Source organism: Eulemur rufifrons, chromosome 16 (assembly GCF_041146395.1).
Source record: "Eulemur rufifrons isolate Redbay chromosome 16, OSU_ERuf_1, whole genome shotgun sequence".
Lineage (NCBI taxonomy): Eukaryota > Metazoa > Chordata > Mammalia > Primates > Lemuridae > Eulemur > Eulemur rufifrons.
Genome location: NC_090998.1, coordinates 62,328,568 through 62,346,332, shown reverse-complemented (window position 1 = coordinate 62,346,332; position 17,765 = coordinate 62,328,568). Strand labels below are relative to the sequence as shown.

General features: G+C 35.9%; 1 protein-coding gene across 1 annotated transcript in view; it reads right to left on the bottom strand.

Annotated features, from left to right (window-relative positions):
* Positions 1–17,765, bottom strand: part of PTPRQ (protein tyrosine phosphatase receptor type Q) — a 193,900-nt gene that overhangs the window by 156,429 nt on the left and 19,706 nt on the right. Inside the window, exons 9-14 of the mRNA XM_069489984.1 lie at positions 15,116–15,288; positions 5,976–6,156; positions 4,399–4,560; positions 4,129–4,308; positions 3,413–3,520; positions 2,985–3,266 (exon numbers count right to left, since the gene is read on the bottom strand). Of these exons, the coding sequence (XP_069346085.1) occupies positions 2,985–3,266; positions 3,413–3,520; positions 4,129–4,308; positions 4,399–4,560; positions 5,976–6,156; positions 15,116–15,288 (1,086 nt within the window). The remainder of the gene's footprint in view (positions 1–2,984; positions 3,267–3,412; positions 3,521–4,128; positions 4,309–4,398; positions 4,561–5,975; positions 6,157–15,115; positions 15,289–17,765) is intronic.

Here is a 17,765-nt window from a genome sequence, read left to right as displayed (position 1 = left end):
AATTTTGGTTAACATCTAAGTTACTATCCACCAGTGGTTTTTGCCCCAAATCAAACATGTTCAAGATGTTTGGTTAAAGGTTTGCTGTAAAGAAAGTTATGGCCTAAAAAGAAAAGAGAATATGTATAGATCATTGAAAGCATAATTTGTATGGGAACTTCTTAAAGTTATTTTTGTGATTTTTGCTTCCTAAGAATGACAAAATAAAAATTAAGGTCGAGTTTGCAAGTTGCACATTCTATGATTAAAATACAGACAAACACACTAACAGATATACATATACACATACACACACACAGAGTCAATCTTGTCTTTCTGTCTGAACCAAGAGTATTTTATTTACAAGCATTATTAAACTCTTGTTCTCTGAATAAGATACGGCATTTGAACAAATAATTTACTCCTATGTATAATTAGTAACATTAATACATCACTGACTTAACACACCACTCAATTTCCCATGAAACAATATTAAAGGGTGGGCCCTTGTTTTTTTTAAGAGTAGAAGGTATATTTATTATATTTAATAGGATTATTGAGCCCTGAGCACGGACAGATGGTTACAGACAGATCATTGCTCTTGAGCACACCCTGCTTCAAATGACACCTCGAGGCTTTACTTAAAACTCTAGCTTCTCCTTTGTCCAGGGAGCTAAAGTTGATGGCTCAATAGTAGCATACATGATCTAGGAAAAGTTACTAATGTCGATTCCATTGCCTACCATTTCTATCCATGTGGAGAATGCACAGACTTTGAGACTATTCTAATTCAGGACAGAAAGCCAGAAATTAAGAGGATGGGGATTGAACCCTATACTCTATTTTAAGGCCTCTTTCATTTCTGAGGAGTCTAAGTGTCAAGACAACCCTATCATACATACCCAACTGGTGGGCTATTGAGCAATGGGATAAGTTGTTTCCCCCTTCTCTTAATTTTTCTAGCTAGCTCAGGAGCCTATTAAATGAGCCCTGAAATTGAGGTCAGAAGGGCTACCATCAAGCCCCAACTTTACTTCTCATCTACTATGACTTTTGAGTCATTTTACCTAAATAGTCCTAGGTCTCCTTGCCTATAAAATAAAGGGTTCTATATGTCTTCTCAGATATTTTCCAAACTAAAATTCTCATTTTAAATTAAATCTCAAATTAAATTCTTATATTCACTTACTGTTTACTATGCCTGCCTTAGAACTAAGCTTATACAAACAGTGAAAGAGATAAAAGATTACATGCATTGTAATAATCAGCAAACAAAATATTAAAATTGCTTTATAATTTATCATTAAAATAAATTGTCTTGATTTGTGACCACATGAGAAGCAAAGTGCTTGATAAGCATTCATAAATTTGGTGACTCTTTAATATCACAACAGGATCTTTGAAAGTTATTACTTTCCTTCTCCATGCCGTGCAGAACCCAAATGGCAAAATATCACTGCAACAGCGAACAGAAAGATCCTAGGTATATTTTATAATTTACCAGCTTTATTGATGGTTTCCAAAACAGCATGTACTATGAAAGGGAAATGGGCTTTATAATCAGATGGGTTTGGGTTTCCAATTCCAGCTTTGTCACTTACCAGCTGAATGACCTTAAGCAATTAAACACCCACCAATTAATACAAACTTTAACCCAGTAGCATCTGGCATACTGTGAATATTTGTTGAATAGCTGAACCTCTCATAGGCCCAGTTTTTCGTTAAACAGGATAATAATAACTTAGTGCTTTACTCAAGAATTTTAAAACAGACAAATTGTGTGAAAGCCATTAGCAGAGCCCATGACACTTAGCAGGTGCTCAAAATATACTTGTTCTTTTCCTTGACCCACTGTAAAATAAAACTTAGTCACTACAGAGTGTACAGTTTTCTCAAAAATACTTATTTTGGGTACAATATCTATAAAAGCAATGAAACATGCCAATATATAGTTTAATACCAATTAAGTTTCACTTTAAGGTGTCGATAGTATAAAATGCTTCTTTTATAACTCTCTAATCCTGCAATTTCAACTACTGTCATTTTGTATGGGCAATTTTGTGTCACCTCATTTTATTCATTTCTGTGAATAGTCTCAACAAGATACTATCATTGAAAGGTAAGCTGCTTTACTAGATTTCTAGGTCCTCAAGGTCAGGGAGAGAACTTCACATATAATATCTGGCTAAATTATATGAAATTGCTGATATTTGGCCATCTATGACCTATAAAAATGGCAATTTCGTGTAGTTTAATATTTACTCCTTTAAATATATGTATAAAACAGTAACTTTACATTTAGTTATGAAAACTCAGCATACATCGTAGTATTGGCCTAACAGTTATGCCTGCAACATATGATTGTAAACATAATACAAATAATAAACTAAGATTATCAATCAAAATGTCTTGCATTATACTATTTGCTCTAGCATCACTAAAACTGAAACACAAGTAATTCCTGGCTTGCATTCTTTTCCTTAGATGAGATATCCCTCCCCACCCACCCAGCAACCTTTATAATATCCTCCTGCCCATTCCATCCTCCTCATTAAGATCCACACCAAATACTACTCCCTCCATAAAGCTTCCCCAGGCATGCCATTTTTGTGCTCCCACCCTGCACCATGATCTATATGCTTGCTTCATTAGAGTATAAGTAGCTATTCCTATGAGTAGTCTCTGCTTTTACCTAATTTGAAAGCAAGTAGCTATTCAGTACAAAGTTTACAGGTACATTGAAAGAATCTTTAGTTTCTCAAGATCTTTCATTTGAAAATTTCACTGAGTTTTATTAGAAGTTCCCTTATATGTAAAACAGAATTTAAAAATTTGCACAGCAAGCATTTTCCCACACTTTTGACAAAAAAAGCAAACGAATTTCTGGATTATACAAAGCCACATAATGAAGGGTTTTAGGTTATGTAAACTATAAACAATATGGCAATTGTCAGCTATGTTTACTACATCACTAAGTCTCATTAAACAAACAAAAAACAACTTACCAGTCTCAGAAGTTCTCACAGAGAGTAAAGATGATAACTGATTGCCATGACCAAATCTAGTATACGACCTTACAGAAATGTTATAGAGGGTGTAAGGGTTTAAATCCTTTAAAATTATGTTTGTTGTTGAGGTGTTCTTCATAAATAAAGTATCTATGTCTTTATATAGCACTTCATAAGCAATAATGATCCCATTGGGTTTTTCAGGTGGTGACCACTTCAACCTTATTTCATTTGCGGTAATGTCAATTACTTCAAGATCTTGAGGTGATGACTCTGGTTCTGGGGAAGAAAACAAAATTTTAAGTATGTGTATTTTTTTCATGTTTGTTGCTTCAGACACTACAAGTGGCATGAGATAAAGGCAGTAAGCATGTAACAGCACTTTCTTTTTTTTTTTTAATTGCAACCACAACTGATATTCTTACCATCTTCTGGAGTTCTCACAAAGATGTCATTTTCTTCAGACAAAGAACTTTCTCCAACATGGGTTGAGGCAGCCACTCTCATTTTGTATTTTGTATATTTCTTTAACCCTATAAGGACAACAGGCAAATTTTTAAAGTTCTTAAAAATAACATTCTTGGATTAGTGCCATTTAACATAGGGCTAATGAAAATAATTTATTTGGGGACTGACTACTTAAGTTAACTTCCATATAATCTCATTCTCCCCAAATTCCTTGGGATTGAGGGCCTTTCCATGTTGGTGCTCTCTGGGTTCTTTCCTAAAATATTAAGGCAATAATCTAAATCTGAAAAAAATAATTTTTGGCACACTGTAAAGGGTATAGTTGACTTGGCACAAATACCATGTCTGCTGAATTATTCCACCTTATTTTCACATTTATTCATTCAAATCTTTAATAATGAATTATTTGATGTACCACATATAATATTGCCTGGGTTAAGTAAATTTCTATGAAAACTGTGATCGGATGCCTTTTATTTCTTTGTAGGTAAATATAGTTAAAGAAAAACACATTTAATCAAGTTTTTCTGCAAGTATTTTAAAAGATATTTTTGGAACCATAAAACAACAAAATCTGGAATGACACAGTATTTGTCCTGCAGTGTTTAAGACATAGAGAGATGCATATTTGCCATCAGAATAGGAATGTAAAAAAATGAACTTTTCGTTCTACCTGTTATAAGAAAGCTGTTATCTATAGTAGTCATCTGGAATGCTCTGTTTGTATCCAGTTCCATTGCATAAATTGTATAATGAGTTATTTTTCCATTGGGATATTCTGGAGGATCCCAGTATAACAAAATAGATGAAGAACTAATATTTTTATAATTTATAATTTGAATGGAGCTTGGAACTTGAAAAGAAGAGTAAATAATTAATATGAATGAAAAGAATGCAAGAGCAATATTTGCAGGTGATTGTTTCAAAGGAAATACATTCTTACCTTGCTCATGTGTTCTAACATTGACAACCGTTGGTGGTCCTTCTCCCATGATGGTGAAAGCAGATACACTAATCATGTGCTCAGTGAAAGGTGTAAGTCGCCTGACAACGTAAGACAGCTGTTCAGCATCAATGTCAGTGATATACTGATTCCTTGTAGTTACTATTTGAAATAAGTAAAAAAAAAAAAAAAAAGTATTTGGATTCATAATCGAATTATTTTTGCTTACACAGTGAAATCTTAAACTTGATTTCATATGATTCATTAATCTCTCCATGTGCTCCTCTATATTAAAGGTAGGTATATAATTAATAGTAAATATAAAATATTAAATTTTAAAGATCATATTGAATATTATGATGAGTTCTTAATACCCCCAATAATATCTATAAACATTTTGTGCTCATAATACAGTTCTGCTAGTTTTTATATACTATTCAGTATTCTGGAACATGAGATTAGTGTTTTAAGAAATATAACTAACAGAGACCGGCTAGGAATTTTTCTGAGAAGAAAGACTAGATAATAATATAAAATTGAAATATTATGAATCAATACTAGCTTTTAATAGAAGAGTTAAAATGTGAGAGTTTTCTTTGGACTTAAAATTCACCATGCATTCACTAAACCAATAATTTTTGAAGGCAAGCATCCTTGGATAACTGGCACATAAATATGCCTGAACATTTTAAATGTTAGATTTTTACTTCATTTAGAACTTGTGCTTGCAAAACTGTTAATTAGCAATTAGGCCAAACTTGAAGTATTTAGGGAAACATCTGCACCAGAAATCATGGGCTTCTTAATTTTTAGCGTTTCCCCTAGTCTTCCTTGCATAATAAAAACAAATCACTAAATGAAATAACCGTACATTGTATGTCATATGATATTTTTTTAATAATTCTGCCATAAATAGAATAACACTTTTAATTTAGAATGGGACAAATACAAAATCAGAAAAAAGGCAGTGAAATACAATATTCTTCTCACTGAACATTTTAGAAAAACCAGAGAGATAATATAGATCTGTGTCACCTAACCAAATATTTTTAATTTGCCATATATGACTTTCTCCTTTTAGAAACAATAAGAGCCATTGACACTGAAGAGCAAGTGTATACACTAATGACATCACCACGTCATTGGGGTCACCTACACCTGTTTATCACACCATGCACTAGAGTTGTAACTTTCTGACCTATTTACCTTTAGTGACATTTGAAAACCTATTAGTCAAAAGCTGTAGAGAGTGTGAGGCCTGTAAATGATTTGAAGATATGTTAATCCCTTCCCATCACACCTGCTTTGGCAACTGTAATAACTGATTGTCTATGAAGCTTGGCCAGAGACTCTAGGGTGCTACTTTCTTTAGGAAGAAGGTCAAATGGGTTAGGAGGGGCCAGCTTCTGCCTGTGTGGCATTTCCATTTGCTGCATGAGGTTATCCGACAGTTAAAAAATCTGACTCCAGCTCATGGACCATTAATAATATGGTTGAACTCTAAGCTAAGGTTCATATCTTTGCTATCTAGCACTGGCTTTCAAATGCACTTTATAGAAAATTAAAGTTTTGCCTACCAACTGGTGAATTTTGGTCTTCAGCTCCATTCCTGGCGGGAAAAATATTATATGGATGACTACTATACATAAATGAAGCAAGTGAGTACAGGTCAGAAGACATCTCTGCTGAACCTTCGTATAATCCTGCCATTGGCTCTTCTATGTTCACAATTTCTGGAGCCATGGGGTCATTTATATACTGTAATTAAAAGTAGATATTTACAAATACGCTTGTGATAGTTATACTTGATGACTTAAATCAACTATTAGTTTAAAAACAAACTTGCAACTTTGGAATCGTGCTTTTTAAAAATATATTATTTCCCTGTTTTCTTTATATTTCAAGATTTCATTTCAAGCTACTAAAACCTTGTGTCATTTTAACACATTGTGACCACTCTGTTTCTTAACAGATCAATACTATATTTTGGGAAGAAGCAGATACTTACTTGTTTCTGGACTTGGTTTGTCTCTTTATGGTAAGATTAGATACCCTAATGCAAAGATTTCATGACTGAAATTTTAACTGTTCAACCCTCAAAAGGTAAATATTCTGGGCATACTGGTATATTAAAATATGTTTTGCTTCCCTATTTATGTGTCCTCACTTATATATGAGGTGTGAGAGGCCTCCAAGCCTGCTTGATATATATTGATATCAATGACAGTAGTTTATCTACAATAGAGGGAAGTTACAGACAAGAATAAAACTGCATAGTAATAGTATTCAAGGAAGGTTCATGGTACACCTGTCCAAGGCCCTGGAGCTAAGGAATATTTTAAGCAACTGCAATTGTTCCTAGATCTCATAATGTAATTCACACATGTCAAGTTCACCAAAGTGGCAGATATTGAAATGAAAACATCAGGAACAGATTATGGATGTATACAGTGGAGCTTTTCATTGAGATAACAAGATGACTCTCTGCCTTCTCCTCATTCCCATTCAGCATAATTGATTGAAACAAAATGGGAAAAAGGTGTTTTTACCAAATAATTAGATATTTGTGTAGAATGTCAACTTTGGAAAAAAAGGCTAAATATTAATGAAAGAAAATATTGCCTTAAGAGATTTAACAACCAAGTGCAATGTGTGGACTTTGGATTCTAATTAGGACATACCTGTCAACATAGGCTTTGGAGATAATCAGGGAAATTTGAATATGGTCTAGGTATTAGATGATGCTAAGACAATATTAGAAATTTTGTTAATTGTGATCATGGAATTATTGTTTGTACTGAAATGTCCATGTTTTTTAGATACTCATGCTTAGGCACATAGCAGCAAAATGAGGTGAAGTGTGAAATTTATTTTAAAGTACATCTGCAGCAGCAGCAACAATAGGAACCAACTGGGACCAGAATGGCCGACTACTGATAATTACTGGATCCAAGTGGTGGACATGCCAGTAGTCCCAGCTACTTGGGAGGCTGAGGCAGGAGGATTGCTTGAGCCCAGGAGTTTGAGGTTGCTATGAGCTAGGCTAACGCCATGGCACTCTAGCCTGGGCAACAAAGTGAGACTCTGTCTCAAAACAAACAAACAAACAAACAGACAGACACAGTCGTAGATGCTCAGGAAAAAACTCAGAAAGGCAAGAAATTTCAGAGTAGTTCTGTTAATTTAACTATCTTCCAAGCCAGTTATTTAAATATTAACTTTTCTGAGAGATAAAAGAATAAATGATTCAAAAAATCTCTGGTCCCCAAAAAATAATATTTACAAAATAAAATTATCGAAATCTTCTTACAACTTTAGTCAGAAAAGTGTTGTGGTGAATAGCAAGAGAACACCCATAAGATATACATCACAAACACTGTGACAAAGAACTCTGGATAGGGAACCCTATGTGGAACAAGGTAAAGGTCTTCTGTCTTCCAACAACTCACTTCAGCTCTGCCCCCACAGGGAAATCAGGGAGGGCATGGATGGCAAACCCATAATTCAGAGATGCTCTGGTATTCCAGTCAATAGTTTATGCCCAAACCACACAGCTGTTTCCACTATCAATCAGTCACCCTTGGAGAATCTACAGTGTACAAAGTGCTGTAGAAGGAACAGTGAGGTAGTACAAAGAATTTCCTCCTGAACTAAAATTTTGCATTAAATCTCTCGATATTTTCTACCCCATGTCAAATAAATTATTGAGTTAAACCATAGTATCCCATCAATTACCTCAGTTAAGCATCTCTGTTGACAAACTGTCATTTCAGCATAAGAGTCAACCCGAATACTTTCGACTATGAATTTCTGCAAATTCTGGTATTGGAAAAAACCTCCATAACTAGCTCAATGATTTGAAAATCATTGGTTTTCCAGCAACACAGAATGTTACTAAATGATCACTAAGTGTTCCATATCATGAACATTTCTCACACTTCTCCTCTTTAAAAAGACATTAGATTAGATGTTAGGGTTTTCAAAGGAGAAAAACGTAATAATTATAAGAGCAAAAGTGACAGGAAAGAATTAGAATTTAAGAGAGTAATGGGAAGGGGCAGAGAGAAGCAGGAATGCAAATGAGGGAAATAGAAGGGGGAAAAGCCCATTATAATGCCTAATTGTTTTGGACTCATTGAGTTAGTCCAGGGTTCTCAATCTTAGCAGTATTGACATTCTGTGTTACATAATTTTTTCTGTTGTGGGGAGCTGTTCCGTGCATTGTAGGATGTTTAGCAGCAACCCTGGTCCTACCCATTAGAAGTATCCTCCCACTTGTGACAATGAAAATGTCTCTAGAGATTACCAAATGTCTCCTGGAAAGCAAAATAGCCACTGGCTGAGAACCACTGAGTTAGGGAATGTCACAATTCATCAACATGAAAGGCCTTGCATATGCTACCCGGGAATTCTTGGAATTTACATGAAAGAATAAGAAGTCTTCAGAGTTAAATTCCTAATGCACCTGAATAAACCAACTTGATTTTATATGTAATAATAGCATTATAGCATATGTGGTTTCATTTTTTAAAAAAAACAATTATATCTATCAATTTAGACTAGGTGGAGGTCTGTTGAATTGAATTAATGAAATGTTTAACTTATTCCTAAGAAATGTTTCTATATTTTAATATAGACTATAACATGATTTATGCTGTTATTAAGAAGTAGTAAAAAGAAAAGTTTGTAATTAGCATATGCCTGGAAGCCTCCTAAAGGACATTATCATTTAACACATTATTTGGGTGAACAAATCTTTAAGGCTTGATTCCATATATATTCCTAATGCTCAATAAAGTAAACTTATCCCAAGGCATTCCTAAACTACTGTCAGGTTCTGTCCTCAGCTTCATTCCTATCAATTGGCCAAGTACTTAGCTGACTTTTTTCTCACATCCTCCAGTGAGAAATTTTGATGTATTCAAGGAATATGTTGGGTGAAAGATTTATCTACATGAATCTCAGAATTTTGTAACACTAGACAGCAAGATGTCTGCTGGAGAAAAGGCATTTTCCTAATAGAAGAACAAGTAGCAGATGAGATCTGAGTGTGAAATTCAACTAAAGAGCAGTCCATGGAGAGATGGCTTTAGGGTTTTTTTTAATTTTTTTATGTCAGCATATTACGGGGGTACCAATGTTTAGGTTACATATATTGCCTTTGCACCTCATGAGTCAGGGCTTCAAGCACGTCCATCCCCCAGATGGTACACAATGCACCCATTAGATGTCAATATATCCATCCCCTCCTCCTGCCTCCCACCTCCCCGACACCTAATGAATGTTACTACTATACGGGCAAATAAGTGTTGATCATTTAATACCAATTTGATGGTGTCTTCATACAGAAATTGTGTTCAGTTGAGAGTAATCCATGATATGAAGGACCTAGAAACCATTACTAATGAAAAACTGAGGATATTAAGCTTTAGGAAAATTATAACCATTGTCTTCAGTGAGAAAAAGTTAAATTGTTGTGTATTATTGTTATTACTGCAAAGACTAACTTTTTAAGCTACTATGTGTCAAACAGAGTGCTGAACACTTTTAGCCATGAGATATCACTTCATTGTACCCCAAAGAGATAGATATTATTATCTCCATTTTACAGTCATCTGTTTGAGTTCATAAAACTAGTGATAGCAGAGGTAGAACACATTTTCCTGGTTTCAAATCCCAGGCTCATAGTCACTATAGTCTACCGTATAGGTCTAGGGAGGAGAGTTGGGACCACCTGCTAAACATTAAAGGGCAAATATTTCAGTTCAAAATAGTTCAAGAACAGAGTGGACTCTTACTTATCTATATATTTCTGAGCCTATGAGAGTACCTAAAACTTCATAGTTACTTAATAAATACATGCTTCTGGAACCATAAAGAAGAATGATTTTAAGCTCACAGAACAGGATCTGCTTTTGTGGTGGCAGATACCCTATAATCAGAATTGATCAATATTTTAGCAGAGCCTGGATTTGCAATCATTTATTAGGAATGCTATAGATGACATTCATATGTAAGTTTGGAAGTTGAAATAAAAATACTCAAACTTTGAGATTCAATTTGCTAATGTATTTTTTAAATATCTGTTTAAATACTGCAGGTAAAATCTAATATATATTTCAACTCATTTAAATAATCCCAATTTATTAAGGAACAAATAAATTCTGAGAGGTTCACGGAAAAAAAAATTCCAATGGGGATGATAAGGTCAGATCAAGCCTAGCACAGAAGGATTTTTCAAAGTTTCATCACCATGATATATGTACATGGCTACAAAAAACAAGGGAAAGATGATGGATTTATAATGAAAATAACTCCCTGTTCATACTCTCCCTGCTCCAAGCCTCACTCCCCAGAAGCAATACTTTAGTTAACTCCTGTGTTCAGTTCTTACGGTGTTTACTTCTAAAATCACTAAATGATATGCTAATACTGCTCTGTTCATACTCTTTTACTTTAGGATCTATTGACTTTCTGCTATGATAATGAAGAGCTAACTTACTTAAGGAGACATATACACACCTTCCCCATCTGTTTTCAATTCTTATTAGGATATTTTTATAATGCAAATCATATGCTTACATCTGGAAGGATTATTCTAATAGGTAGGTGCATGAAGTATAAAAAATAGTAGGCTGGGAGAATGTGGTGATTAGTCTCCCAGATAGATACCCATTATCCCTATTGTTCATGCCTTTGTATGATCTCCTGCTCTTGAGTTGAGTAGGACCTGTGACTTGTATCTAACCAATGGAATAACGCAAAGGGGTTGGCATGTCACACCCATGATTATATTAGTTAGCCCCTGCTTGCTGGTTTAATGAAGGAAATGGCCATTGTGGGAAAGCCTATGTGGCAAAAAACTGTGGGGGTCCTCTAGGAATTGAGAGTAGTCTCTGCTCAAAAATCAGCAAGAAGCCAGGGCCATTAGTTCTACAGCCAAAAGGAAATAAAATCTGCCAAAAACCTGAGTAAGCCTGGAAGTGGATTCTTCTACAGTTAAGCCTCCTGATGAGAACACAGCTCAGCCAGCCCCTTGATTGCAGCCTCATGAGAACCTAGGCAGAGAACCCATGCAAGCTGTGCCTGGACTCCAACCCACAGAAACTGTGAGATAATAACTGTGAATGGCTTTAAGCAGCTAAATTTGTGGCAAACTGTTACATGACAATGGAAAACTAATATAGTGAGATTAAAAGCAGTAGTCCAGCCAAGACGACTATGTAATGCTGAGCTGGGGTAGGGACACAGGATAAAATAGAGACATGAAAATCACACTCTGGAAGTAGAAATAATCGGCCTTAATATTAAGTGGCTATTAAATGCTAAGCAGAACCTAAGTCAGAGGTAATTTCAAGGTTTCAAGCCTCCATGACAGAGAGGGTAGCGATGCCATTATACAAAAAGAGAAACATCAGACGGACAGCAGTGTCATAAATGCTCACCCTCAATGCCTTCAGGTCAGAGGTCAGTGGTATGCCCAGTCCAAGGGTTTAGGGAATTCTACCCCTGGCACTGACTGGGGCTTCAAGTCTGTCTCTCTTTGGCCACTGAAACTATTCATTGCCCGGGAAGATTTTCTTCTTGTGTGTACTGTGGGAACCTTCACGGGTCACCATCATTGTCCCAAGATCTCTGTCTAGTCTCTGCTCCTCGTCCCAACTTCACCTTCTCCTTCCCATCATGAACCAGGCCCCATTATCTCAGGGAAGATTTTTGTTTTGTTTCATGGAGGGAAATGAATTTAGAGATAATGCACCTGGCAGAATCTTCCAACAAATGGTTGCAGTTAGGAATCCAGAGCATAAGAGAGAAAGCTCAGGGCAGAAGCAGTGCAAAAGAGACGCACAAGGAGGAAGCAGTGACTGAAACTGTGAGGTCCTCAAAGTGAAATGTTATGATCTGGCTGGAAACAAAGCTCTCTGGAATACCTTTATAAAGAAGATAGAAAATAGTTGCAAGAGCTAGTTTTATTTTCTTCATTTTTAATTGTGCAAGGCCACATGTGGTGAAGTCACAGTATATAAAAGTGGAGGAAGTATTAAGGAGCAGATAGTGTCAAAAGCTGGAAAGTTGAGCGGGGGTGGGGGAGGCAGGCAGAGGGATAGACTTTGGAGGAGATAAGGAAAACAAGGATGGTTAAAAATATTTAGTCATTGTATTTGGCACTGAGGAGGTCACTGGTGACTTCTAAAAAGATTTCAAGGGTTTAAAGAGTTCTTGAGACAGGGAATGGAGGTTACCCTTTGAGAAAATTAATAGTGAATGAGTCCTTATCCTGAGAGAGGTAGCAAGGTCAAGGAAAGGGATGATAAATGAACACACTAAGCTAGAGGTTTTCTCTGTTATGTCATTTACTCCCAACCCTGTAAAGTGGATATACAAGCCCGTATTATAAAAATGAAGGTGCTGGGCATGGTGGCTCACACCTGTAATCCTAGCACTCTGGGAGGCCAAGGCAGGTGGATTGTTTGAGCTCAGGAGTTTGAGACCAGCCTGAGCAAGAGTGAGACCTCATCTCTACTAAAAATAGAAAGAAATTATATGGACAGATAAAAATATATATATAGAAAAAATTAGCCGGGCATGGTGGCACATGCCTGTAGTCCCAGCTACTTGGGAGGCTGAGACAGGAGGATTGCTTGAGCCCAGGAGTTTGAAGTTGCTGTGAGCTAGGCTGATGCCACGGCACTCTAGCCTAGGCAATGGAGTGAGACTCTGTCTCAAAAAAAAAAAAATGAAGGCACTAAGCCTCCAAAAGTTGACTTATCCAAGGTCATAGACCTAGAACATAGCAGAGCCAGCCTAAGAACCCAGGGCCATTTGCATTTAGAGTTTCTACCATATCTGTCTCCACACATCACCTTGAAAGGTGAACCCAAACACCAGTCACACGGATAATCAGAAATACCAGAAATGGTCCTGAATTTATGAAGAAAGATACCATCACAGGAAATAAAGAGAAGTATAATGTCTCCTTTTATTGAGAGATGATAGGGGAACTGATGTTGAGTACCAACTAGGGTAAATGGTCCTATGCCAAGATTAATAATCACAAGAAGTCACAATTATTTGGTACAGCACTTACTATATGTTAGTACAGTTCTAAGCTCTTTACACAAATTAACCCATTAAATCTTCATTGTTAACCCTTTGTTATAGGGTTATAATCCCTATCTCAAAGAAGAAGAAACTGGAGTTCATACAGATCAGGCCAACTTCTCCAGGGTTAGTTCTTTAGTAATGGCAGATCCAGGGTTTAAACCCAAATATTGTGTTCTCTGGCTCTATACTCTTAACTGCTTTCCTGTATAGCCCAATAAGGGACCAAATTGCGATTTGAATCCAGATTTGTATGGCTTCAAAGCTCATGTTCTTTCTACTATGTCACAAGAATTGCAGACCAGATAGGCGCAGAATCGCAAAGAAGATTCTAGAACCTCTTAGCACAAGAGATAGACAGGTGTAGTTGCCCCTTCAATAGATATCATTAGCAGAAGTGGGATACCTGTCACCTAGTCCTAAGAAATCTGTCTAATTTAAGACCTTCTCAACAAGAACAAAGGGTTAATTAAGCTTTTGCTCTTTGCCTGAGTGGTCAACTAGAGTATCAGAGGCATAACTCAACATCTTTTGCACAGAGGAAAGGTATCAACATAGGATAAAAATTTAACCCTGGGCTGGAAATGGTGAACACCTTGCAGTGGTAAGTCCAAGGTGGTCAGAGTGCATTGAGCATACGGTAAGGTCAATTTTCATGTCCAGGTAAGTGGCAGAAGTAGAGGAAAGCTGGCACTAGAAATAGAGTGACAGTATGTGTGGGGGAAAATAACAGCACAGGTAGAAGAAGCAGTAACTCTGAAGCAAAACAGCAGAAGCCAGGTGCTGAATAACTGTCATGTAGGTCTCTAAGGCTCAGTGATTGCTGCAGTGGTCCTAAGTATGTTTACTCTTTGAGCGCCCCAGGAGGCAGCCAATATCTGCATGTGACTAGTCTGGAGGCTTACAGGGTCCTCACACACAGGTAAACAGCTGCCTCGGTGAGATGAATGAGGACAGTGAAGGAAAATCAGTGCTGTCTGTACTTCCTAACAGAAACAAAGGGAAAAAAATAAAACTTCCAGTGTGGATAGAAGCAAACACATTATCAAAATATCCTGGTCCTTTTATTTTAAATCTACTATAAAATGACTTAAATCTCTTTTATTTAGTTATGTGATTTCTTTAATCAAATGAGTTTTTTTAAAAAAAAAAAAAAAAAAAAAACGTGGCAGCTCTGAGAAATTTAGCTTGCCAAGACCAAATTGGACATAAACATTTGTTAACAACAGCAACTAAAATTACTGTGCCTTTCACTGGCAACTGTTCCAAATGGCAAACATAGCCTTTGAAGAAGTATTTAAATCATAAGAGTAGTTTCCAAATAATTCATTAACTAAATTAGCATAATAATATTCATTTATGGAAGTACCTTTAGTCATGCTTAATTGCTCAATTAACATTTTTCATATGCTGAAAATGAATTTTAAAAGAATAATGGCACCTCACTAATAATATATGGCCTAAAATGAAATATGATATAGTTGGATTATCAACATGGCCCAGATTTACTTCACTTTGTACTACTTTATGTTTGAGTGCTGGTAAGTCTTCCAAGTTATCAGGGCCAGTACCAAGCAAAAAGAGCTCACCAAGAAATAAAGTGAAAATGCAATACCTCATTCTTCCCTGTGAGCAAAGTATCTTCCAAAATTTTTCCTGTCTCTGAAACTAGCACTTTCACTCGGTATTGGTTAATAATTCCATTTGGTTGTCGTGGTTTCTTCCAAGTAATTCTTACTTGTGTGGCTTCTACCTCTGCAAGTTGTAAATCAGATATTGCACCTGGAACTAAAAAAGAAAAGAAAGAAAAAAAAGAATAAAGAGGAAATTTTAAAATACATTTCCAAGTAAAAAAATTTCCTAAATTCTTAGCTCATGATTTGAGATATATAAACCATTCTATTTAAAAATAGACTAAAACAATTTACTAATCCATTAAAAATTAAATGTGATATAAGAGTCTTAATTTCTAAATATTGTTCTCAAAATGTAAATAAGGAACAGGAGAATGAAGGAGCTCAGTGAATTTCAGCCCAAAATATGACTCCATGGTATAAAGAGTATTTTGAATTAAAGGACCTTAGAGATCAACAGGCCTTGGAAAGGACTGTCCCTCTATCTGCATAAAACCAGATGGACCTATCCAAAAGAACAATTGCTTTTCCTTCCCCTCCCTGTTATCACAATATGTTGCAGGAAAGAAGATCAAGAATGCAACCAGGCCTGGCCCAGTGCATTTTAAAGATATCTGTCTCTCAGGTTAAGTTAATTTCCAGAGAGAATCATTTTCAAGCCAGTCTGTTTCCCCCCATCTATTCATTCCCCCAAGTATCTATTCATCCTCCCTAGTAACCATTTATTGCCCCTAAACAGAATCACCTATATTCCTCACCTTCCCCTCCCCTCTGAATGAGGGTATAGAAACTTCTGGACCCTATTGGGATATTGGGTAATCACTCTGTGATTCTCCCCATGAGCACAGTAAATAAATTTGTAATTTCTCTTATTAATCTGCTGCCTTGTGAGTCGATCTTTCAGCGAACCTTCTGAGGGTTCCTTCTCCCCCACAATAACATAGAATAATTTTCCAAAATCCAAATGCCATAACATTTATTCAGAACAAATTAAATAATAAAAATAATTTCTCTGAGAAGCTATTTGGGGATGATTAACGCCCAGTTAATCTTGAAGGTTTCATAAAAATTATAATAACAGACCAAAATATAATATCCAGAAAACTTTCAATGCAATGAAATTTAGTTGGTAAATTCAATTAGGCTGTCTTTTAATTTATTACATGAAATTGTTTGAAGAGTTGATTGATTTTTGTCTGATGATTTTTAAGTTAATCATGTGAGTTTCAAATTTCAGGTGACCTCATTCTTGGCAGTAGTAAAGAAAAATAGGAACAAACTAACAAATGGATTAAGATAAAGCACCAAGTACTTAAAGCAAGTTCTAGTAATAAAGTCACCAAGAGTGACATGTAGGAGACTTCCCAGTTTCATAAGAGTAATGGAACACACAGATAAACATGCCCTGGGCTTTTGACCATTTTTGTTTATAGCTCAATTTGTACTTATGAATAGTCCATTCCTCCCTCCAACCTGCACTTTTTTCATTTAGAAAATGGGTATAATTACTGCTTTCCTATTAGTATACAAGGTTACTGTAAGAAACAAATGGTTCACGAGAATTTTTTAAATTTCTAAAATCTTCAAGGAACAGAAAGTATGACATAAAAATATGATCCCTTATGATCAGGATTTGGTCACACATTAAATTCATTTCCTTCCCTAAGCTAGATATTTGGCAGGGGTATGGATTTAATGAATACCAGTTAGAAGAGACACATAGTACTTTAACTCCAGTGAGAATGGCTTTTATCACAAAGTCCCAAAACAACAAATGTCTGCATGGATGCAGAGAGATGGGAACACTCTTACACTGCTGGTGGGGCTACAAACTAGTACAACCTCTATGGAAATTAATATGGAGATATCTCAAAGAGCTCAAAGTAGAACCACCATTTGATCCAGCAATTCCACTACTGGGTATTTACCCAAAGGAAAAAAAGACATTCTATAAAAAAGACATTCTGCACTTGGATGTTCATAGCAGCATAATTCACAATTGCAAAGATGTGGAAACAATCCAAGTGTCCATCAATACATGAGTGGATTAATAAAATGTGATATATGTATAACATAGAGCACTACTCAGGCATATAAAAATGATGACCTAATACCCCTTATACTATCCTGGATGGAGCTGGAGCCCATTCTTCCAAGTGAAGTATCACAAGAATGGAAAAACAAGCACCACATGTACTCACCATTAAGTTGGTACTAATTGGTCAACACTTAGGTGCACATATGGAAGTAACATTCACAGGGCATCAGGCAGGTGGGGGCGGGGAGGAACAGGGGATGGGTAAATTCACACCTAATGGGTACAATAGGTGATGTCTGAGAGTTGGGCACACTTGTAGCTCTAACTTTGGTGGTGCAAGGGCAATATATATAACCAAAGTGTTTGAACCCTGAAATATTCTGAAATGAAAAATAAATTAAAAAAAACAGAACAGAGAAAAATGACCCCATTCCTTTTTAAGACAACAGAAAGGAACTGAAAAATAATTTTACAACTCCCATAAGTAGTATTTATAATTAGTGAACATAATTATGATTTAAGTTAGCCACAAAATAAACTATTACTGTATGGAGTTTTCAGCCAATAAATTGAGAGCTTTTTCTTTGTCTCCA